The sequence below is a fragment of the Mastigoproctus giganteus genome, chromosome 1, assembly GCF_048544385.1.
Source record: "Mastigoproctus giganteus isolate SK-2022 chromosome 1, ASM4854438v1, whole genome shotgun sequence".
NCBI classification, from domain to species: domain Eukaryota; kingdom Metazoa; phylum Arthropoda; class Arachnida; order Uropygi; family Thelyphonidae; genus Mastigoproctus; species Mastigoproctus giganteus.
Genome location: NC_143575.1, coordinates 276,959,313 through 276,977,225, shown reverse-complemented (window position 1 = coordinate 276,977,225; position 17,913 = coordinate 276,959,313). Strand labels below are relative to the sequence as shown.

General features: G+C 39.9%; 1 protein-coding gene across 2 annotated transcripts in view; it reads right to left on the bottom strand.

The window, feature by feature from the left end:
• Positions 1-17,572, bottom strand: part of LOC150092019 (uncharacterized) — a 49,542-nt gene extending 31,970 nt beyond the window's left edge. The window contains exon 1 of one of the 2 annotated variants that reach the window (XM_090377729.1): positions 17,461-17,572. In XM_090377729.1, coding sequence (XP_090233855.1) covers positions 17,461-17,497 — 37 coding nt within the window. In that variant the 5' untranslated portion in view covers positions 17,498-17,572. The remainder of the gene's footprint in view (positions 1-17,460) is intronic. The other variant, XM_090377738.1, reaches the window with a different exon arrangement.
• Between the last annotated feature and the right edge of the window lie 341 nt (positions 17,573-17,913).

The window sequence follows — 17,913 nt, the reverse complement described above, 5'->3', positions numbered from 1 at the left end:
TTGGATAAAAGGATTATTGAGCGGAAGAAGACAGAGAATGCTTATTAACGGACAATTCTCTTCATGGTCTAATGTATGGTCTAATGTCTAATGGTCTATTAGTAGAGTAGTCCCCCGGGGTTCAATGCTCGCTCTTGTTGTTTTCTATATTTATTAACAATATTGATGAAGGTATATCAGGGTTAATGTCTAAGGTATATCAGGCCTGCAAATGATATTAAGGTTGGCAGGATGGTTAATGATAGAAATGACGGTATGCTATTGCAACAGGATCTAGAAAAGTTAGGCAGATTGGCTGAGAAATAGCAGTTGAAGTTTAATAGAAAATGAAGAGGACCTGGCAGTAATTGTGCAATCAGATATGAAGCAATCTAGAGAGGCTGCTAGGACAGCTCATAAGATTTTGTTAATGATAAAAGGAACTTTGCTAGAAAGGGATAAGGAGGTGATTATCTCCTTGCACAAGGCCATGGTCAGGTCGCATCTTCGGTACTGCATACAATTTTTTCTTGCAGTAAACAAGCACAAAGAGTCGAAAAATACATGTTGCAATATACTGAAAGGTAAATGTAACTGTGACAGGTGTGCAAGTAAAGTGTGTGTCGTTCTAATAGGTCCCTCAAATTAAACTGCAGTGTGGAAACTTACCAGGAAACTCCCCCCCCCCCCTTCCCTGCTGATGTCATGTCTCCTCTCTTATGAGGCATGATGTGGGAGTTGCAGACACCAGCTTCAGCTGGCCTGGCCAGTGGGTTATTAAAAGAGAAGCACTGCATGTCCACAGTGCGATCCCCCTCCACACACATATTTGGGCGCTCTGTCCGTATGAATGATCCCTACAATCCCTATCTCCCTTCCCCACCTCCCATCCCAACCTTTTCGACTGGTGGACTCTACCGCCACAAATCTTTTCCTGCTCTTAACAGCCTTAATGGTCGGAGAAACAACAAACCAACACTACACTACTCACACTATACTAAAACTTCACCATCTCTAGCCTTTACAGAGTTTCTACTACAACAAATAGTATACTATGGGGAGTTGGGTGGGGGAGAACCCCGGTGCCTCTTGACAAGCAATGCTCTACTGAAACCTCATGGCCTTAGTGTTAGTATTAGACATATAGAGGAAGGAAGTCAGAGACATTTGCTGCTCTGGCAAAAAAACTTAGATAAGAAAATACAAATTATTCGCTTCTGGGTAATTATCCAGGTGGTCTTATCAGCGCCATAAGGCGGTCAGGAACCATTTTAGGTACTGCATACAGGTCTGGAGGTCTCATTTTAGAAAAGATGTGGAGCTGCTGTAAGGAGTACAGAGAAGGGCAACGAAGGAGTGCTCTTACCAAGAAAGTCTTCAGTTCGGTAAATTGCAGTGTCTGGAAACTAGCCACCTGCGAGTGATCTGATAGAGGTGTATAAGGCCTTGAATGGTTTGAGCAGGCTCAATGCTGATGGATTCTTCCGCGTGCTCACATTAAGAACCTGAGGGGGGGGGGGATAGATTCAAGTTGAGGAAAGACAGTTGCAGAACAGATGTGCGGAAATTTGCCTTTAGCCAGCCGGTAGTTGATTGCTGGAACAAACTTCCATCAGTCGTTGTGGAAGTTGATAGCTTAAATAAATTCAAGGAGGAACTGGACAAACTTATAGAGGGAATGGATGTGTGAAATACTTTTTTTTTTTTTTTTGGCTGATGCTACATAAGCTTGCTTTCTTGTATCACATGCCTGTACTACCAGTGGAAGGAACTTGTTCTAATAATCAACATTTCGATGGCTAAAAGAAAACTTTCTACAATCTATTCTAAACCTTTTTACAGCCCCTAGTTCTTGAATTCTTTATCAAAAATTCAAATGATTATTATATTACGGCCACCCATTATTTCTTACATATGCCCGTATATGTATTTATGTCTCTAAATTGAGTGTGTTCTCTGGTCGATTTGCCTGTTTTGCTGGACGAAAAAACCCCCGTTTCTGGGAAAAAATAAACCACCTTGCTATCTACGCCTGAGACCGACTAACACCAACCACCGAGTGAAAACAGCCCATTAAAGCTCTTCGCGTCATCGAGGGGATTCGAACATGGTGTGGAGAGGATGGTGACGATACCACTGTGCTAACCGCGCAGAAAATTCTTTATCAAGTGAAAAGTCCGCCTATTCAGTTTATTAACTCCTCTCAGGCCTTTATAATCTTCAAACAGGTTGCCTCTAATGTTCCTGGTTGCCAAGCTCTGTAGGTTGCAAAGAGTTCGCTGATTATGGAAAATCTGCCGTGGCTAACCACTTCTGAGAAGAATCATCAAATATCTCTAATCATTGTCGCATATGTATTGACATCGGAATTGACTCTAGAACTTACAAATTTGTTTTTCGGAACATAACACCATTAATAAAGACAGCAGAATCCGTATTCATCCCATCTTCAAAACCGCGATCCTAGACTAGATGAACGGTTCCGTCTGGCACGCTCCAAGCAGGACAAAGGCATTGATCGCCTTTGCAAGCTTCAGTGTTGTTTTTATTGCTTTTAACTCTATAATATTTTTAATTTTACCTATTTATCATTTTTATCGATTTTGACTCCATACTTTTATCAGTGTATTCTACTTTTCTATTAAATATACAATTTAAGCTTACCCCACCACCCCTTCTATCTTCCCTACCTTTCCTAAATACATTATACGTGTACTTAGCATAGTGTACCGTCATTCCCAATTTCCGGGTGGCACTACGTTTCTGCTAGCTCCATTATGCTAGCATTAGTTGTCCTAATCAGGAATTCGAATTCAACCATTTCGTTGACACCACTCCTGACATTACTGTAGACAGTTAAAATTAAGTATTCTTTTATAGTTTATAAAAGAATACTTAATTTATATTGAGATGTGTATGCAAGCATTAATTTGACCCATATCATTAGATAAACGCGTGTTTATATTACCCTTCTTCCCCTAACCAGCAGTTCCCCTGAACCGTTAAGGTTCAGTGATATTGGCAAAAAACCCTTGAACCACCTTTCCAAATAAATACCGTCTCTACAAAATGGATTCCTTTTACCTACAAGTCTAGGCCATGCTGATAACCCCCCCCCCCCCAAGGAGCCTTGCAGGTTCCCTCAAGTCTGGAGTAATCCATAAGGCTTTAATCATATAATTTCTCCTATCGTGTCTGCTGGGAAGAACTGCAGGCACATGCACATTCTAAGCTAACCCGTTACATTTTTTTAGCACAGTCCTATATTTATTCATGAAATCGTTAGCACATGTTTTTTTTTTTTTTTTTTTTTTTTATGTAATCCCCAAACACGAGAGGTATTAGAACGTATAATACTTAGTACCGTGGCTCCTCCGTAGCCGGGTGGGCAGGAGCAGCAGTGCGTAGTACACGCTTCTTGATTAGACCGGGGTTCGAGCCCGTGACCACAAAATACGGAGAACGCAAAAAAGTCAGGGAATGACCACTGCAAAACCCCGGAGCAATATGGTCTTAGTTGCTAATGCTCCTAAAAACCAAATAACAACAACAACTTAGTACTGTGCTTGGATTGGAGGTTGACAAGACGAAAGAAGATATTTGTTGACATTGGACTTGAACTTCTCTAGACTGTAATTTTCAGGAAGTACGTATGAAGGAAGGTTGTTCCAAAAAACCGCAGTTGGATGAATAAACGAGGAAGATAAAAAGTTGGTTCTGTGAGTTTAAAGCTGGACAATAAAAGGATGTTGGCTGGTATCGGCACGTGTTTGGACTGTTTTGAAAGAGAGAACGGGAATTATAGAAGCCAATTCAGACGAACAGTGCCCATGGAAGTATTTGTAGGAGAGGCATGCAACAGAAACAGTACGTCTATGAGACAGCGAGTGTAGAGACTCTGTTACAGAGGAGTCATTAATTAACCTAACTGCCCTCTTCTGAATGGAATCTTGAAGCCTGAGAGAGGTTTTGGGGGCACCACCCCAGATGTGGGAACAATATTCCATGGCAGGGCGGATTTGCGATTTATACAGAGTGAGCAGCTCTTTGGAAGAAAAGTAACGCCGCGAGCGAAAGAGAAAACCAAGTTTTTTAGATACAGAGGAAGCAATGTTTGTAATTTGCTTGTGCCAAGAGAGATTAGAAGTGAAGGTAATCTCCAAAAGAGATATATCATTTTGCCTAGAAATCGGAGTGTCACTAAAGATAAGCATAGGAGCAGAAGAATCCTTTTTGCGAGATATAAGACAAGACTGAGTTTTAGAAGGGTTGAAATCAACTGTCTTTGCCCCACTGGAGAATTACCTGAAGATCGGCATTTAAGGAATTAGTAGCAGATTTTCGAGAAGTTGAAGCTGATTGAGCAGGACAAGGTTTGTTAAAATGGAAAGTGGAATGCAATGTGCTATCATCGGCAAAACTATGGATAGGATTTCCAGTTAATGGAAGAAGGTCATTGATATACAAGAGGAAAAGCGTGGAAGAAAGAACTGAACCTTGGGAGACACCGGCATTAGTGAAGGAGTTAGAAGACAGAGAGCCATCTACCATCACCCTCGGTGAGCGATCAGAGAGAAAACTGGATAACCAATTACTAAAGACAGTTGGCAAACCATAAGATGGAAGCTTGTTTAGAAGACCTTTATGCCAAACACGATCAAAAGCTTTTGAGATGTCAAGAGCAACTAATTGTGTTTCACCGAACCCTTCCATTGAATTAGTCCGTAAATGGGTAACATAAGCCAGAATATCACCAGTGAATCGACATTGACGGAATCCATACGGGCGATCGTTGATCAGACGGAAGGTTTCTAGGTAGTTTAAGAGTTGGCGGTTAATTGATTTCTCCATTACTTTAGAAAGAGTAGAAGTGATCGCAATGGGACGATAATTGGATGGAAAGGATTTGTCACCCTTTTTAGGAACTGGCTGGATATGAGCAAATTTCCAAGCAAGTGAAAAAAGGTGGCAAAGAATAGGAATAAGCTCAGGAGCACAGGCTTTGAGAACAAATGGAGAAATACTATCAGGACCTGGAGCTTTCTTAGCATCAAGATTCGTCAAAATCCTTCTGACATCCATTTTCACGGAAGACCACAGGTGGCATTGAATGGAGCGTGTTGGGAATGGTAGGTGGTGTTTTACCAAGATCATTAATACAAGAGATTTGATTGAAGAGATGCTAGCAGGTCAGCTTTATCCTTGGCTGAAGTTACAACAGAACCATCTGGTTTGGACAGAGGTGGGAGTAGAGATGGGCAAAAGTTGCGGCCAATATCTTTGGCAACAGATGAGAATTCTCGGCTAGCATTAGGGCAAGAAGCAAGTTTTCTACTCTTAGCCTGTTCAAACTCTAGTTTGGACTGATTAATAACTGCTTTATAATTGTTGCGATCTGCTTTGGTGTAGGCAGAAAATGAAACTGAAGAATTAAAAACAAGCCAATTACGATATGCAACATTCTTCTCTTGAACAGCCGTAGAACATTTATTGGAAAACCAAGGTTTAGATAAAGGACAAGATTTCAATGTGGAGTGTGGGATAAAGGATTCCATTCCTGCAAGAATAATTTCACTGACACGATCTGAGCAAACGTTGACATCACAAGTTTTGAATCAGTAATCCACCCAACGAAAAGAAGAAAAGAAATCTCGCAGGTCATCCTGTTTTGCATTCTTGGAATGCCAAACAACACGAGGTCGGGAATAGCCATGAGATAAAGGTTCCATTGGAGAAGAGACAATCACCAAGTTGTGATCTGAAGTGCCTAAAGGACCTCTCACTTCGACCGTGTACTTAGAAGGTTTGTGAAAAAAAGATCAAGCCTGCTGGCCGTATGATTAGGATTGTCCGGTATTCTTGTTGGTAAATGAACAATCTGTGCAAGGTCATTAGTAATTGCAAAAGCCTCAGTATCTCGACCAGCTGGGTCGGTGTGACTAGAAAACGGAAGCCAACTGCAGTTGTGAACATTAAAATCACATGGAAAATTACCTCACTGTTGGGAATGTTGGACTGGATAAAGTCAAGTTGCAAAGAAAGGAAGTCAAAGAGCTCCATGTGATTATTGGAGTTGGGAGAACGGTAGAGACAACAGATGAATTCGACACAATGAGGTAGAGAGATTTTAAGCCAGAGAAGATCAAAGATAGGAGATTCCAAATTGCCAAGTCTCTGACAGGGAATATCAGAACGGACATATGCACAAGTACCACCTCTGAGGCGAAAGGAATCATACAGTGAACAGTTTGGGCATCTGAGTTGAGCAGTAGTTGAATCAACGGATAACTGAGATTCAGTCAGAAAAAGTACATGGGGTTTGGCAGACTGCAAGTGGAAATGGACATCGTTGAGATTAGAATTGCGACCATGTATATTTGTGAAATGAATTAGGAAGTCCTTGGGAGGTTCAGATCTTTTCGCAGATAAGGTTGCTCTACTAGTTTGACAATTCATGGTGTATTCAATAGTAAGAAAAAGTGGATGGGACATACTGTATGAAGTAATGAAATTTTTGGATATGGCGTACACATGGTAAGAATATACGGAGATCCTTGACATAACGTGGCCTCGACAATGCTCCCCCCCATACACACTACTCGGACTCCCTCCAGTCACTATCTGGCAGAGTAGAGGTAGCAAGATTATACACTAGCTGATCCGGACGCCTCCTACAGAGTTACCAGTAGGTTCGGTCCGGTGTACTAACTAGCGGCCGGCGTGCGAACACCGTTTTAGAGCTGTACCCTCGAAATGTAAGGAATATTGAATCTCGCCACGATGTTCATCATAACTTCAAAAATCATCTATCATACTGCATGATGGAAGAGATAGGGAAGGGTTGACCCGAACTTAGCTCTAGAGACTAAACATGGATCCACCACTTCAAGCCTCCAATAAGCAGCAAAGTGGTGGCATTGCACCGGTTGATGAGAGTCATCTACCACCTAGTATCATATGTTAGTCCTCACATAATAATATTCTCTGTACCCTCTTGACATTGACAATCCTTTGGGTAACATTATCGATTGTTGCTCCCGGCAAACCTATGGTTCTGGCCCACCTATCTTTATTACAAAAAGTATTATTGCCCTTTTGCTTTGACAAGAGAGTCTCCCAATAAAATTAACTCTCCTTCAAACAGAGTATGCACTTGACTATACTGCTCTGGGATTCGAAATGGGGGTGCATTAATTGGTAGGTAAAGAAATACTTGAGTCTCTGGAGCTCCAAGTTACATTTGTTTCTATGGAAATCTTAAGTGATACAAATTCTTCTAGAATGCACTAAGTTTTAATTTGAGAACTGTACACTCCTTAAATTCGGTGCAAAAAAAAAAAAAAAAAAAAAGAATTGCAGTTGCGCTTGGTTTGTCTTCTAGATCAGTGTTATTTAAAGTGTCGGTCTGCGAACTGTTTGTTACCGGTCCGCGACGGGTTAGAAATAAAAGAAACTGAGTCTTCACCACAGACAGTTTGAAGGGCACTGTTCTAGATGACCTTAGAATACATGCCACAAGCTATACAAGCGAGGAACTTTTTATGACTCACATTATAAATGCCTGCAGGTATTTGCGTCTGTCATGATGTCCTTGAACAATGTATCGAAAGTGGATCTTGTAAAAACCATCATTAAGTTAAACTTTTAACTTAGAAAAGATTACGGAATTCAAATTATGAACACCTTACAGAATTTTAACTGTTGCCACAACTTTATCCACTCGTTGATTTTGGTGTTTCTCCATCGTTTGATGTTTTACTAACCTCAAAAAAAGATTTCTTATATTTACTATTGGTTTTTACGATAGACCATATTCAAATCATACTGTGAAGCAGTGAGATCTAGAATCTTTATGAATAAGTTATCCCTTCAAGCTGTCTCATGCAAGGTCTCTTATGGCAGCCAACGAATAAATCCCTTTGAAACTCCATAAGCCTTTTGCTAAGTATCATTCTGCTTTTCTGTGATATCACTGCAATTGTTGAAATTGTTCCTGCTTTGCAAAAATCTCGTTCTCGCTGTTCACTGTATTAGGAGGAGTGTGCGGATACTTTTTGTAAAGTGGTATTAATTTGGAGTTTTTAAGGATCCACACCTCAAAAGTAGTGATAAATCAGCTTCTGTTAATTCTTTTGAGTACCGAAACAAATGTTTAAGCAGAGTAATCTGCCCAAAAGTTTCCACACTTATAAATAAACTATTATTGGCAATTTATTGATACAATTTTGTGTTGTTGGCAGTGTGCCTTAAGGAAAATCCGTTTCTCTATGGCTCTTGTTACGTCACACACCGAATGAAGTAGACATCAACAAGTGATAGCACTTCTCACAGACCACATTTGTGAACTAGAACTCCACCCTTGCATACGGATTTCTTGGCTTACCACACGTAAAATAACCTTGGCAGATTGGTTTCTCTATCATTAGCAATTCTGTAGTGGGTATTTTATCTGTTCACAATTATGTAGCGCTAAGGGAGTCACCAGATGGGGTACTATCATTCCAAATCTACGTTTCCCCATCATTAAAGATCATATATTCAAGACGCTGTCTGTTCCCAGCTATTTCAACCTCGTAAAGGGAAGATAGGAGATTAATTTGAAACGGATGACAATTGCCTTAGCGCTGAAATTTAACATCAAGAAAACAAAGAGGGGTGGGACTGCAGTCATCATAAAGAGGTACAACATGGTGGTCGGGGTGTAAGCCGTCTGAAAGAACAAGAACAGGAGCAATCTCCTTAAAAAAAAAAAAAGTCTGTGTGCGTGTTCATATAATTTTTTTATCTTTCCTGATGACGTCATGAAATAGTGACCCGATTGTAGGAGGTTTTTTATTGGTTTAAAGGCGACCAAATTTCTCTTAGTCCGCGATACCATTGGTACAGTAGGCTTCTCTAAAAAGGTTATGCAATGTGGTATTCAGCGATGCGTTTCGGTGTGGGCTTAAATGGCGAGAAGTTCACAAACGGATGTGTGTGTGTGTGTGTTCTGTTCCACGAAAGTGATTTTTATCACATTTGCGGGATTCCCCAAGAGAGATTTCATTTAAATACTTTCTTCCAGTCAATTAGTCAACTGGAATGCGGAAAGGCCACCTTGCGAAATTTAGTTTTGAAACGAAACTTCATTAACAACAACGTAGATGAATGATGTAATTGAAACGGTGTCAGTTCTCGTATTCCAGGAATTTAATACAAACATCAAAGATTTTTTGACGAATCTAGCAAGAGAAATTTCAGCTTCTTGTCCTTGAAAGGAAAGCTATTAAATAACGAGGATGTTCTTATTTGTTTAGATGGAATCAAAGATAGAATGTGTTGCACACCAGTAACATGTTGAATTACATGAGGTTGTTGTTGTTGAGTTTTAGGAGCATCGGCGACCAAGGTCGATTTTCTGTTTGCTGGACGAAAAAACCGAGTGTCCGGGAGAAAAACCAGGCTACCTTCGCCTGAGACCGACTAACTCAGCCACGTTGTGAAAAAGACCCATAAAAGTTCTTACATCGATGGCAATTGCATGAGGATAAAAGTTGTCTCGATACCCCTATTCAATTTCTAATCGAAAAATATTTCTATACTGAAGGAGAAGCGAAGAATGACGTTCTGAAACTGCGCTACAACAGGATTCAATGGAACATATCCGATTTCTTCAAAGAAAAACAATACAACAGGGGAGTGACCGTGTTCATCTGATTAATTTGGTTTCTATAATTAATTTTTCCTACATAAAATACGACAGTTGTATCTGGATTAGAATTTTGTGTTTATACACGAGGATTTATTGTTATCACACGAGCTTAAGCGACAGTCAATACACTGGAACCATTTTGTTCATTTGTACACTTAATCTGACCATTTTACAACATTCTGACCATCATGGTGTGTTGTGGCGAAGATTAACTAGTTATTCAGGAGCCGCACTACCGAAGAATCCGGCCTTGCTCGTTGGATTGATCTTCCTGTGTGGATTTTGGATCTAGGATACATATACTCACAGTTAATATACTAATATATGCTTCGCAGCCTCATGTTTGAAATTAGTGATCAAACCAGATTTACGCTCATATTGTGGTGGAACTTCGTGGAACGCGAGTTACCTTGGTATTGCACTACTCTAAATAGTAGGCACTGCTCCAGAGGAGAAGTATATTGTTTTTACTTAAAGAGTATTACATTACCATACTTCGGTTTCGATCCTTTATATTTAGGAATGATACCTTCATTTCAACCAGCTCCCAAATAGAAGAACAGATAAAACGAAGAAGGAAAGTATAAGAGTAAAGGCTATTTAAAAGAAAAGAGAACCATGCACTCTAAACACCATCAATCTTTCAACTTCAAAATCTCGGAATAGCAGTTTCATACCGCGAATTCAACTCTTTTTTTTGGGGGGGGGGATAAGTAGGCATGAAGACCTAAACAACCCAATGATGAGATGTATTCTCTAGCAGCAGTTAAATTTGTTTTTTGTTTAGTCCAGTATAATACCTAAGAACTTTTTCCACAATATGCAATTGATACATTAAGTAAACTTGGTTTGCTCATTTCAACATACAAGATAAGGCTGTGTCCATTGATAATCTGCAATTATCAATGGAAAGTTTTATTCATGCAATATTAACTTTAGTAAGTTACTTGCGAAGAAAAGAGAATCATCTCGAAAACTGAATATCCCTCTAATTAACTCTGGGGAGGGAGGCAGGACGTTTAAAGATTCCATAAGTAAGGAACCTTCAGTACAGCCAATTGCTAAGGATAACATGGCAGTGTGTTCACTCGACTCGTTCTACCATAAAAATGCGCGCCTGTTTATAATTCAAGAAGCGTGCTTTTTTGACACCACGAGGTGAGCCAACATGGTATAGCACGTATGTCGATAAGTATCCTTTCCCCCCAAACCTGGAGGAGGAAGGGGGAAATAGAATCCATTCTCGCATGCTGATCAACTCATCAGTTAAAACTTCTGTTCTTAAAATCTACCGAATATTCGGGCCAACGTGATTTTAATCCTGCCGAACGGCTTAAACGCGCGTATACAAACCAGTTGAGATGCAGATGAGGAAGATTTCTGAGAATCTGCGGGACGAAGCCACATCGTTGAAATAAACGGAAACCAGTAGAGGATGCAGCAAGTACTAAATGGTTGTATTACCCTACAAACCAACCTTGCTGCATTCCATGTTTTGGATAAACGCATTCCTGGCTGCTATTTTTATGTTAATTTTGTGCTTCTTCAGACTGCAAAAACTGTTCATGCATGCCAGGAGTGTCAAACATGCGAACAGCTGGAGGCGTGTGGACCTCAACTGTTTATAGTACGACCTACTTTGCATAACCACTCTTTTTTTAAAAAAAGGTTCACCGGTGCTATATCCATATGAAAATAGTCGTACTTAAAGGGGATGCGCTCAATTTTATCAAATTCCAGTAAAAAATTCATAACAAACCCTGTTGTTTATAGTTCGGTTTCTTATTCCTGTGCAGGAGCCATAGACTGAAACGTTTTGTGTTTTTTTTTTTTTCAGTAATGCTGTCACTGATGTGTGCACTAGTATTGAGTTCTAAAGATGACATTCTGGTTTACGTAGTATCAAAGCGTGTTAATTGGGCAGTTACATTATGTAGTGGTTTTAAAAAAAATTAAATGTTTCATATCAGAGTTACCCATCATAAATTGTGTGCGCTGTCTGGTAGGTTTGCCTATTTTGCTGATAAAACCTTGCTATCTTCGCCTGAGACCGAGTAACTCAGCTACGAGTAAAATAAAAGCCCATAAAATTCCTTGCATCATTGAGGATTCAAAAACGTACATCTATTTCACCTAACGTAGTGATTATAACCACTCTGCTACTCCCAAGGACTCATATCATGTTGTACATGTGCAAGACGAAAGATATGTCACTTTAAAATGATGGCAGTCAGCACTAGACGTGACAGTATGAGTACCTTCGAAAGTGCAACCTGTTGACGTTTACACGTACTACTGGGTCTTTTGTATATCGAGATTGGTCCATAACCAAATAACACCTAATCAATGACGATCTGGTAGGAATAGCTCATTGAGGCAAGAGGCCAACAAGACTTGTGTAAGTCTTGTTGGCTACAGTTAGTCAAATACAAACGTAGTACCAATAGTGGTAACCAAAGAGGCATTTCGGACCACCGTACGCATCATACCTTGTCACAGATGGTCGCAGCCGATGACCGAAATGGGATTCTCTCCAACGGATCCCGGTATAGAAATTTTTCCAGTAGGAACACGGAAGTGATTATCCAGTTTGGTGGGCCACATCTTGAGCACTTCCATACAAGTCTGGAAGCCGCATTTGCAGAAGGATGTGAATCTGTTGGAGCGGGTGGAGAGATTGGGGGAGGAAAACAAAAGGATGCTCTTACTAGGAAAATCTTTAATTCTGCAAATTGCAGCGTCTAGAGCCTAGATCTTCGCTTTTCACAAATTGCGACATATGAAGTTTTGCAAATTTAACGATCTAATAGAAAGTGTTTGCCATCTTCTTTGATATCCATAAGCAAAGTTCTGCATATGAGCAACAATAATCCCAGAGTAACATACCAACTGTGTAATACCAGCTCAGGGTAGTGGGTAGACCTGGAAAAGAAAAAGACCTAGGGAAAACATACAGTCCGACATGAAGTTTGAGCAACGGAGATGGGCTGCTAGGACAGCTCACGGGTTTTGTCAAAGATATACAGGAACTTTGCCAACAGTTATAAGGTTCGTTATCGTTATTCGTTCGTTATTTGGTTTTTAGGAGCATTAGCAACTAAGGCCATATTGCTCCGGGATATGCGGTGGTCATTCCTTGACCTTTCCGCATACTCCGTATTTGGTGGTGACGGGCTCGAACCCCGGTCTAATCAAGAAGCATGTGCTACGCACTGCTGCTCCTTCCCACCTGGCTACGGAGGCGCGCACAGTTATAAGGAAGTGATTATCCCATTCTATAAGGCATACGTTAGACCAGATCTTGAGTACTACATACAGGCCCAGAAGCCTCATTTTAGGAAGGAAGCGGTTCTCTTGAAAAGGGTGCAGAGAAGAGCAACCAGATTAGTGAGGTGAAGAATAAGGTGTTCTTACCAAGAAGCACTTGCGAGGAGTGCTAATTGAAATGTTTGACTTTACATGGATTGAATAAACTAAATTTTGATGGCTACTTTACTCTTTCTCAGAAAACACACACATAAACTGAAAAAGCATGACTTCAGGGTAGATGTGTGAAAATTTTTTGAATAAGGTTTTTTTTTTTATTATTATTATTATTTATTTATTTTTTTTTTTTTTTTGATTTTGGATGATTTATTTAAGCTTACTTCCTTGATCGTTTAGCATTACTATTACTACAGGGGATAGCCATATAATGCAGGCAATTTTTTTTATTTTATTTTAGTTTCTGACTTATGCAGTATAATCTTACTTCCTTGAATCATTTGCCACTACTAATACTAATGTGTATCATATTTGAGTTCGTGGAGTGAAGGTATTTTTCTGAGACAGAACAGTTACATCAGCATGTGGGAGTATTACAAGTTGTAAGAGGCTGCACACAAGGGTCAGTCCTTAGCCCATAAGGAAGGGGAAGAATCAGTTTGGTCCACTTAACGTGGATGGTTCGAATATTGATGATATTGCTCAACTAGCTGATAAATTGAATGAGAATTTTGCTTCTACATTCACACATGAGGAGTTATTCAAAGAAAGAAATGCCAGAAGTTTATCAAACTCTAACAGGAAACTTAGTGATTTTGTAATAACTGAGAGCAAAGTGGTAAAGTTAACATAAAAAAGGCACCTGGGATGGATGGAATCTATCCAGTTATATTGAAGGAGGCAGCGAGGGAAGTTAGCAAACCCTTAGCCATAATTATGAGAACATCCGTAGATTCAGGGGAGGTCCACCACATGTGCTGTAGATGTGCAAATGTATCCCCAATTCACAAAGGGCGCTCAAAGGGTGATAAATAATTATAGAAAAACGAGTTTTCTCTTCCGGGGAAAATAATGGAGTCACTGGTCAAAGAGGTAATACAGGATCATCTAGACAAGACTGTAGTAATAGTTCAGACACAGCATGGGTTTGTTAAGGGAAAGCCTTGTGTGAAAAATTTGATTGGATACTACGATGTTGTCATAAAGGAACTGGATGCAAAAAATAATTTTGATATCATATAACTAATGTTATTAGTGAAGTCCCCTAGGGTTCGGTGCTGGGCCCATTGTTGTTTTGGTATTTATCAATGGTAACGATGAAGGTATATCAGGCTTCATGTCCAAGTTTGCAGATGATACAAAGGTTGGCAGGGCTGTTAATGACAGTATGCTAATCCAACTGGATCTAGATAAGTTGGGAAAATGGACTGAGAAGTGGCAACTGGAGTTTAACATTGACAAATGCAAAGTACTGCATATGGGTAGCAATAATCGAAGAGAAATGTACCAACTGTGTGGTACTACACTCAGGGAAGTGGAAAGTGAAAAAGACCTGGGGGTAATTGTGCAGCCAAATATGAAGTTCTCTGAGCAGTGCAGACGAGCTGCCAGAGCAGGTCATGGAGTTTTGTTAATGATATATAGGAATTTTGCTCGCAGAGACAAGGAAGTGATTTACCCCTTGTATAAGGAAATGGTCAGGCCACACCTTGAGTACTGCGTATAGGTCTGCAAGCCTCATTTTCGGAAGGATGTAGAGTTGCTAGAACGAGTACAAAGAAGGGCAACAAGATTGGTGAGAGGAATGAAGGGGTGCGCTTACGAAGAAAGGCTTAAGCCCTGCAAGTTGCAGTATCTGGAGACTAGGCACTTGCGAGGTGATCTGATTGAGGTGTGTAAGGCCGAGAGTAAAAAAGTATGTGGATGGTTTGAGCAAGCTCAATGCTGACGGGATACTTCCACTTGCTCAGATTCAGAACCTGAGTAGGCATAGATCCAAATTGAGGAAAGGCAGTTGCAGAATAGATATGCGGAAGTTTGCCTTTAACCAGCGGGTGATTAATTGCTGGAACAGACTTCCATCTGTTGTTGTGGAAGTTGATAGCTTAAATAAATTTAAGGCTGAACTAGACAAACATTTGGAGTGACCGTATGGAGGAATGTTTTTTTTTTTTTTTTTTTTTGGCTGATGCTGTATAAGCTTGCTTTCTTGCGTCATATGCCTCAACTAATGCTAATGTTGAATTTAGTCCTAAATTATTGGTTGAAACTGGACTATGACAACACCAAAATGAAGTGTGATTGCTTCTTTAATTGATAACTTAGCTTTTCTGGTGGATGGGAAATCAAGGCCTCAACTAGAGAAGCGATCACACTTCATTTTGTCGAAGCTGAGTACCTGGTTTAAATTTCACAGGCTTGTGATTTCGAAAGAAAACACCAAAACTATGCTATTAAAAGGATACCTGTCTATTACGAGAAATCCACAACGTAGATGGGGCAAGTCTGCAGCGTATGAAAGACAATCAAATAGTTAGGAGTTAAGTGGGATAGACAGTTGTGGTTTGTCTCACATTCTACCCTCGTCTGAGACCGACTAACTCAGTCACGTTGTGAAAAAGATCCATAAAAATTTATCATCGACGGGACTCGAGTTGTTTCCACCCGGTGTGAGTAGGACTGCGATTCTACCAACTGCGCTACCCACGAGGGGTCTAACTTACATAAAAAAATATGTATTCAGAACAGCTCCTTATCTCCAAATTTGTAATAACATGATTCGCAAGGTCCGCAATAATTTTCATCAGGTATGGAGCATGTTTTTTTGAATTCCTGTGGGCCACGCCGTTTAAAGGAAAATGGACCAAGAATGAAGTTGACCATGAAACTTCCTCAATTCTCACCTCAGGCAATTCCAGAACCTGATATGTATTTTTCTTTGTCCGGATGTAAGATAGATACACATTTCAGGCGAAAGCGCATTTTACCAGACCTTAATATATTCCAGTGACCATTATTATATTTGAACTAGGGAGATACATACTCTACCTACAAAGTCAAATGCAATCAAAGACGCCCTAAGGCAGAGGTTCCGAACTTTTACACATTGAGCCCCACTAAAATTTTTCATAAATTTCATGCGCCCCTGAAGTTAGGTAAGACAACAACAAACCGGTTAAAGACCTAAATGAACAGAACAGCTGGCAAGCCACGTGATGCCAGATGGCAACAAGATGGTCAAGCGAAGCCTAGCAGAGACCCTAAAAATATATTAGACGCCATTATCTCTTATTTTTATGTATGATTTTAGTATTGCGGTCTGAGGGTGAATGCATGGGTGTCTAAATTTTAGTATCCTAGGGAATCAGCCCTGTTTATAGTATCTGATCTAGCCACAGAGAAGTCGAATTCTAAGGTGTATGATAAGAAATATGAGAGAACTGAAATTATACGGTGAAAGAAATAAAATTATACAGTACAACCTCATAAATCCAACATTCTCTGGACCCAGCACATGCCGGAATTTTGAAAATTCCAGTTTTTTTGAAGTTATGTATTCGGGAGTAAACCGACCGCGTTTGCAACTGCAACGGTATTTCATACCGTATATTCCGGCATATAAGACGACTTTTATACAATTAAAAATAGTCTAATGTTTTAAGATCGACTTATACGCTGGATATAAAATCCTTAGCCTGAATTAGAGGCAGGTACATAGTATTAGAAAGACACAAATTAATACTAATGTATTAGTATTAATTCGTGATATTATTTACATTTTAATACATTTTTAAAACAATATTGCCTTGTTCAGATCACAAAGAGTAAACTTCCGACATTTTCAATATCTAATAGCAAACACGCTTCCAAATTGAGGCACTGTTTACAGAAAACTAATTTGCAATAGAGTACTAAGGATATAAGGAATGACTCAGCTACTTAATCAAAGCCTCTCTTATATAATATAGCTTGCCGTATTCTATACAGTTTACCGTGTATAACAAAGAAAGAGGCGGTGGTTCATAAATGGTGAATAAATGATTAAGCACGAATTTTCCAGATAAAAATAAGAGGTCGACTTATACGCTGAAATATACGGTAACTGTTAATCAAAATATAATTGACGGGACAAATAATTGACTACCTGAAGAAACTGTTCAATAAGTAGTCCATATTACACTATTAACTTCATTAACCAAAAGAAAGTCAAGCGACTCAATCTCTATCGACTATGCTATAATTCAAATTAGCCCAACAGACCCCATCTTTGAAGCGAACCAGCCGGCCATCACCAATTTCCAGATGTGGGTGATTGCTAAGGGGACAGCGAAAAAGCAAAAAAAAAAAAAAAAAAAAAAAAGAGCTTTAACAGAAGACAATGCGAAAAGTACCATCCCATTTTCTCCATGGCAGTGGTCATTGAATTAATTTTAAAGAGTATTCTTAACTTCCGTCCCCCCGCACCAAATTAGAAACAAAAGTGAAAAGAGGAAACGCTGAGGAAACAATTAAAAAGATCCACTCACCTGCTAACAAGAAAATGCTTTTCTCAAATGTAACCATCTCCAAGGCCTGGTAAAATCCTCGGGACTAGTGACCTCCTAATTGAAAATCCGCGTCTGTTTTGTTCACCCACAGAACACTCACTGAAGATGTTCACTTTCTTCGTGCTTCGCGTGCGTGATTATTCTCATAAGCATGCAATGGGTCACCCCGCTTGTCCACGTGTCATACAGGTTAGACGGGTGGGGTTTACTTCCCCCAGCAGATGAGAGAAAGTAGGCAGATGGGCGGAACATTGGAAATGATCCTTAATACGTAGCCCACATACCTGACATCCCTCAGACAGTATCCCCCCCCAGCTACTTCTTGTGAAATAGCTTCCTGCCCTTCAACATCTCGGAGTCCTGTAATCAGATGGGCGTCTATGAAGGGGATTTGTCAACAGAATTGACTAAAGTACTTTAAACATTAACTAA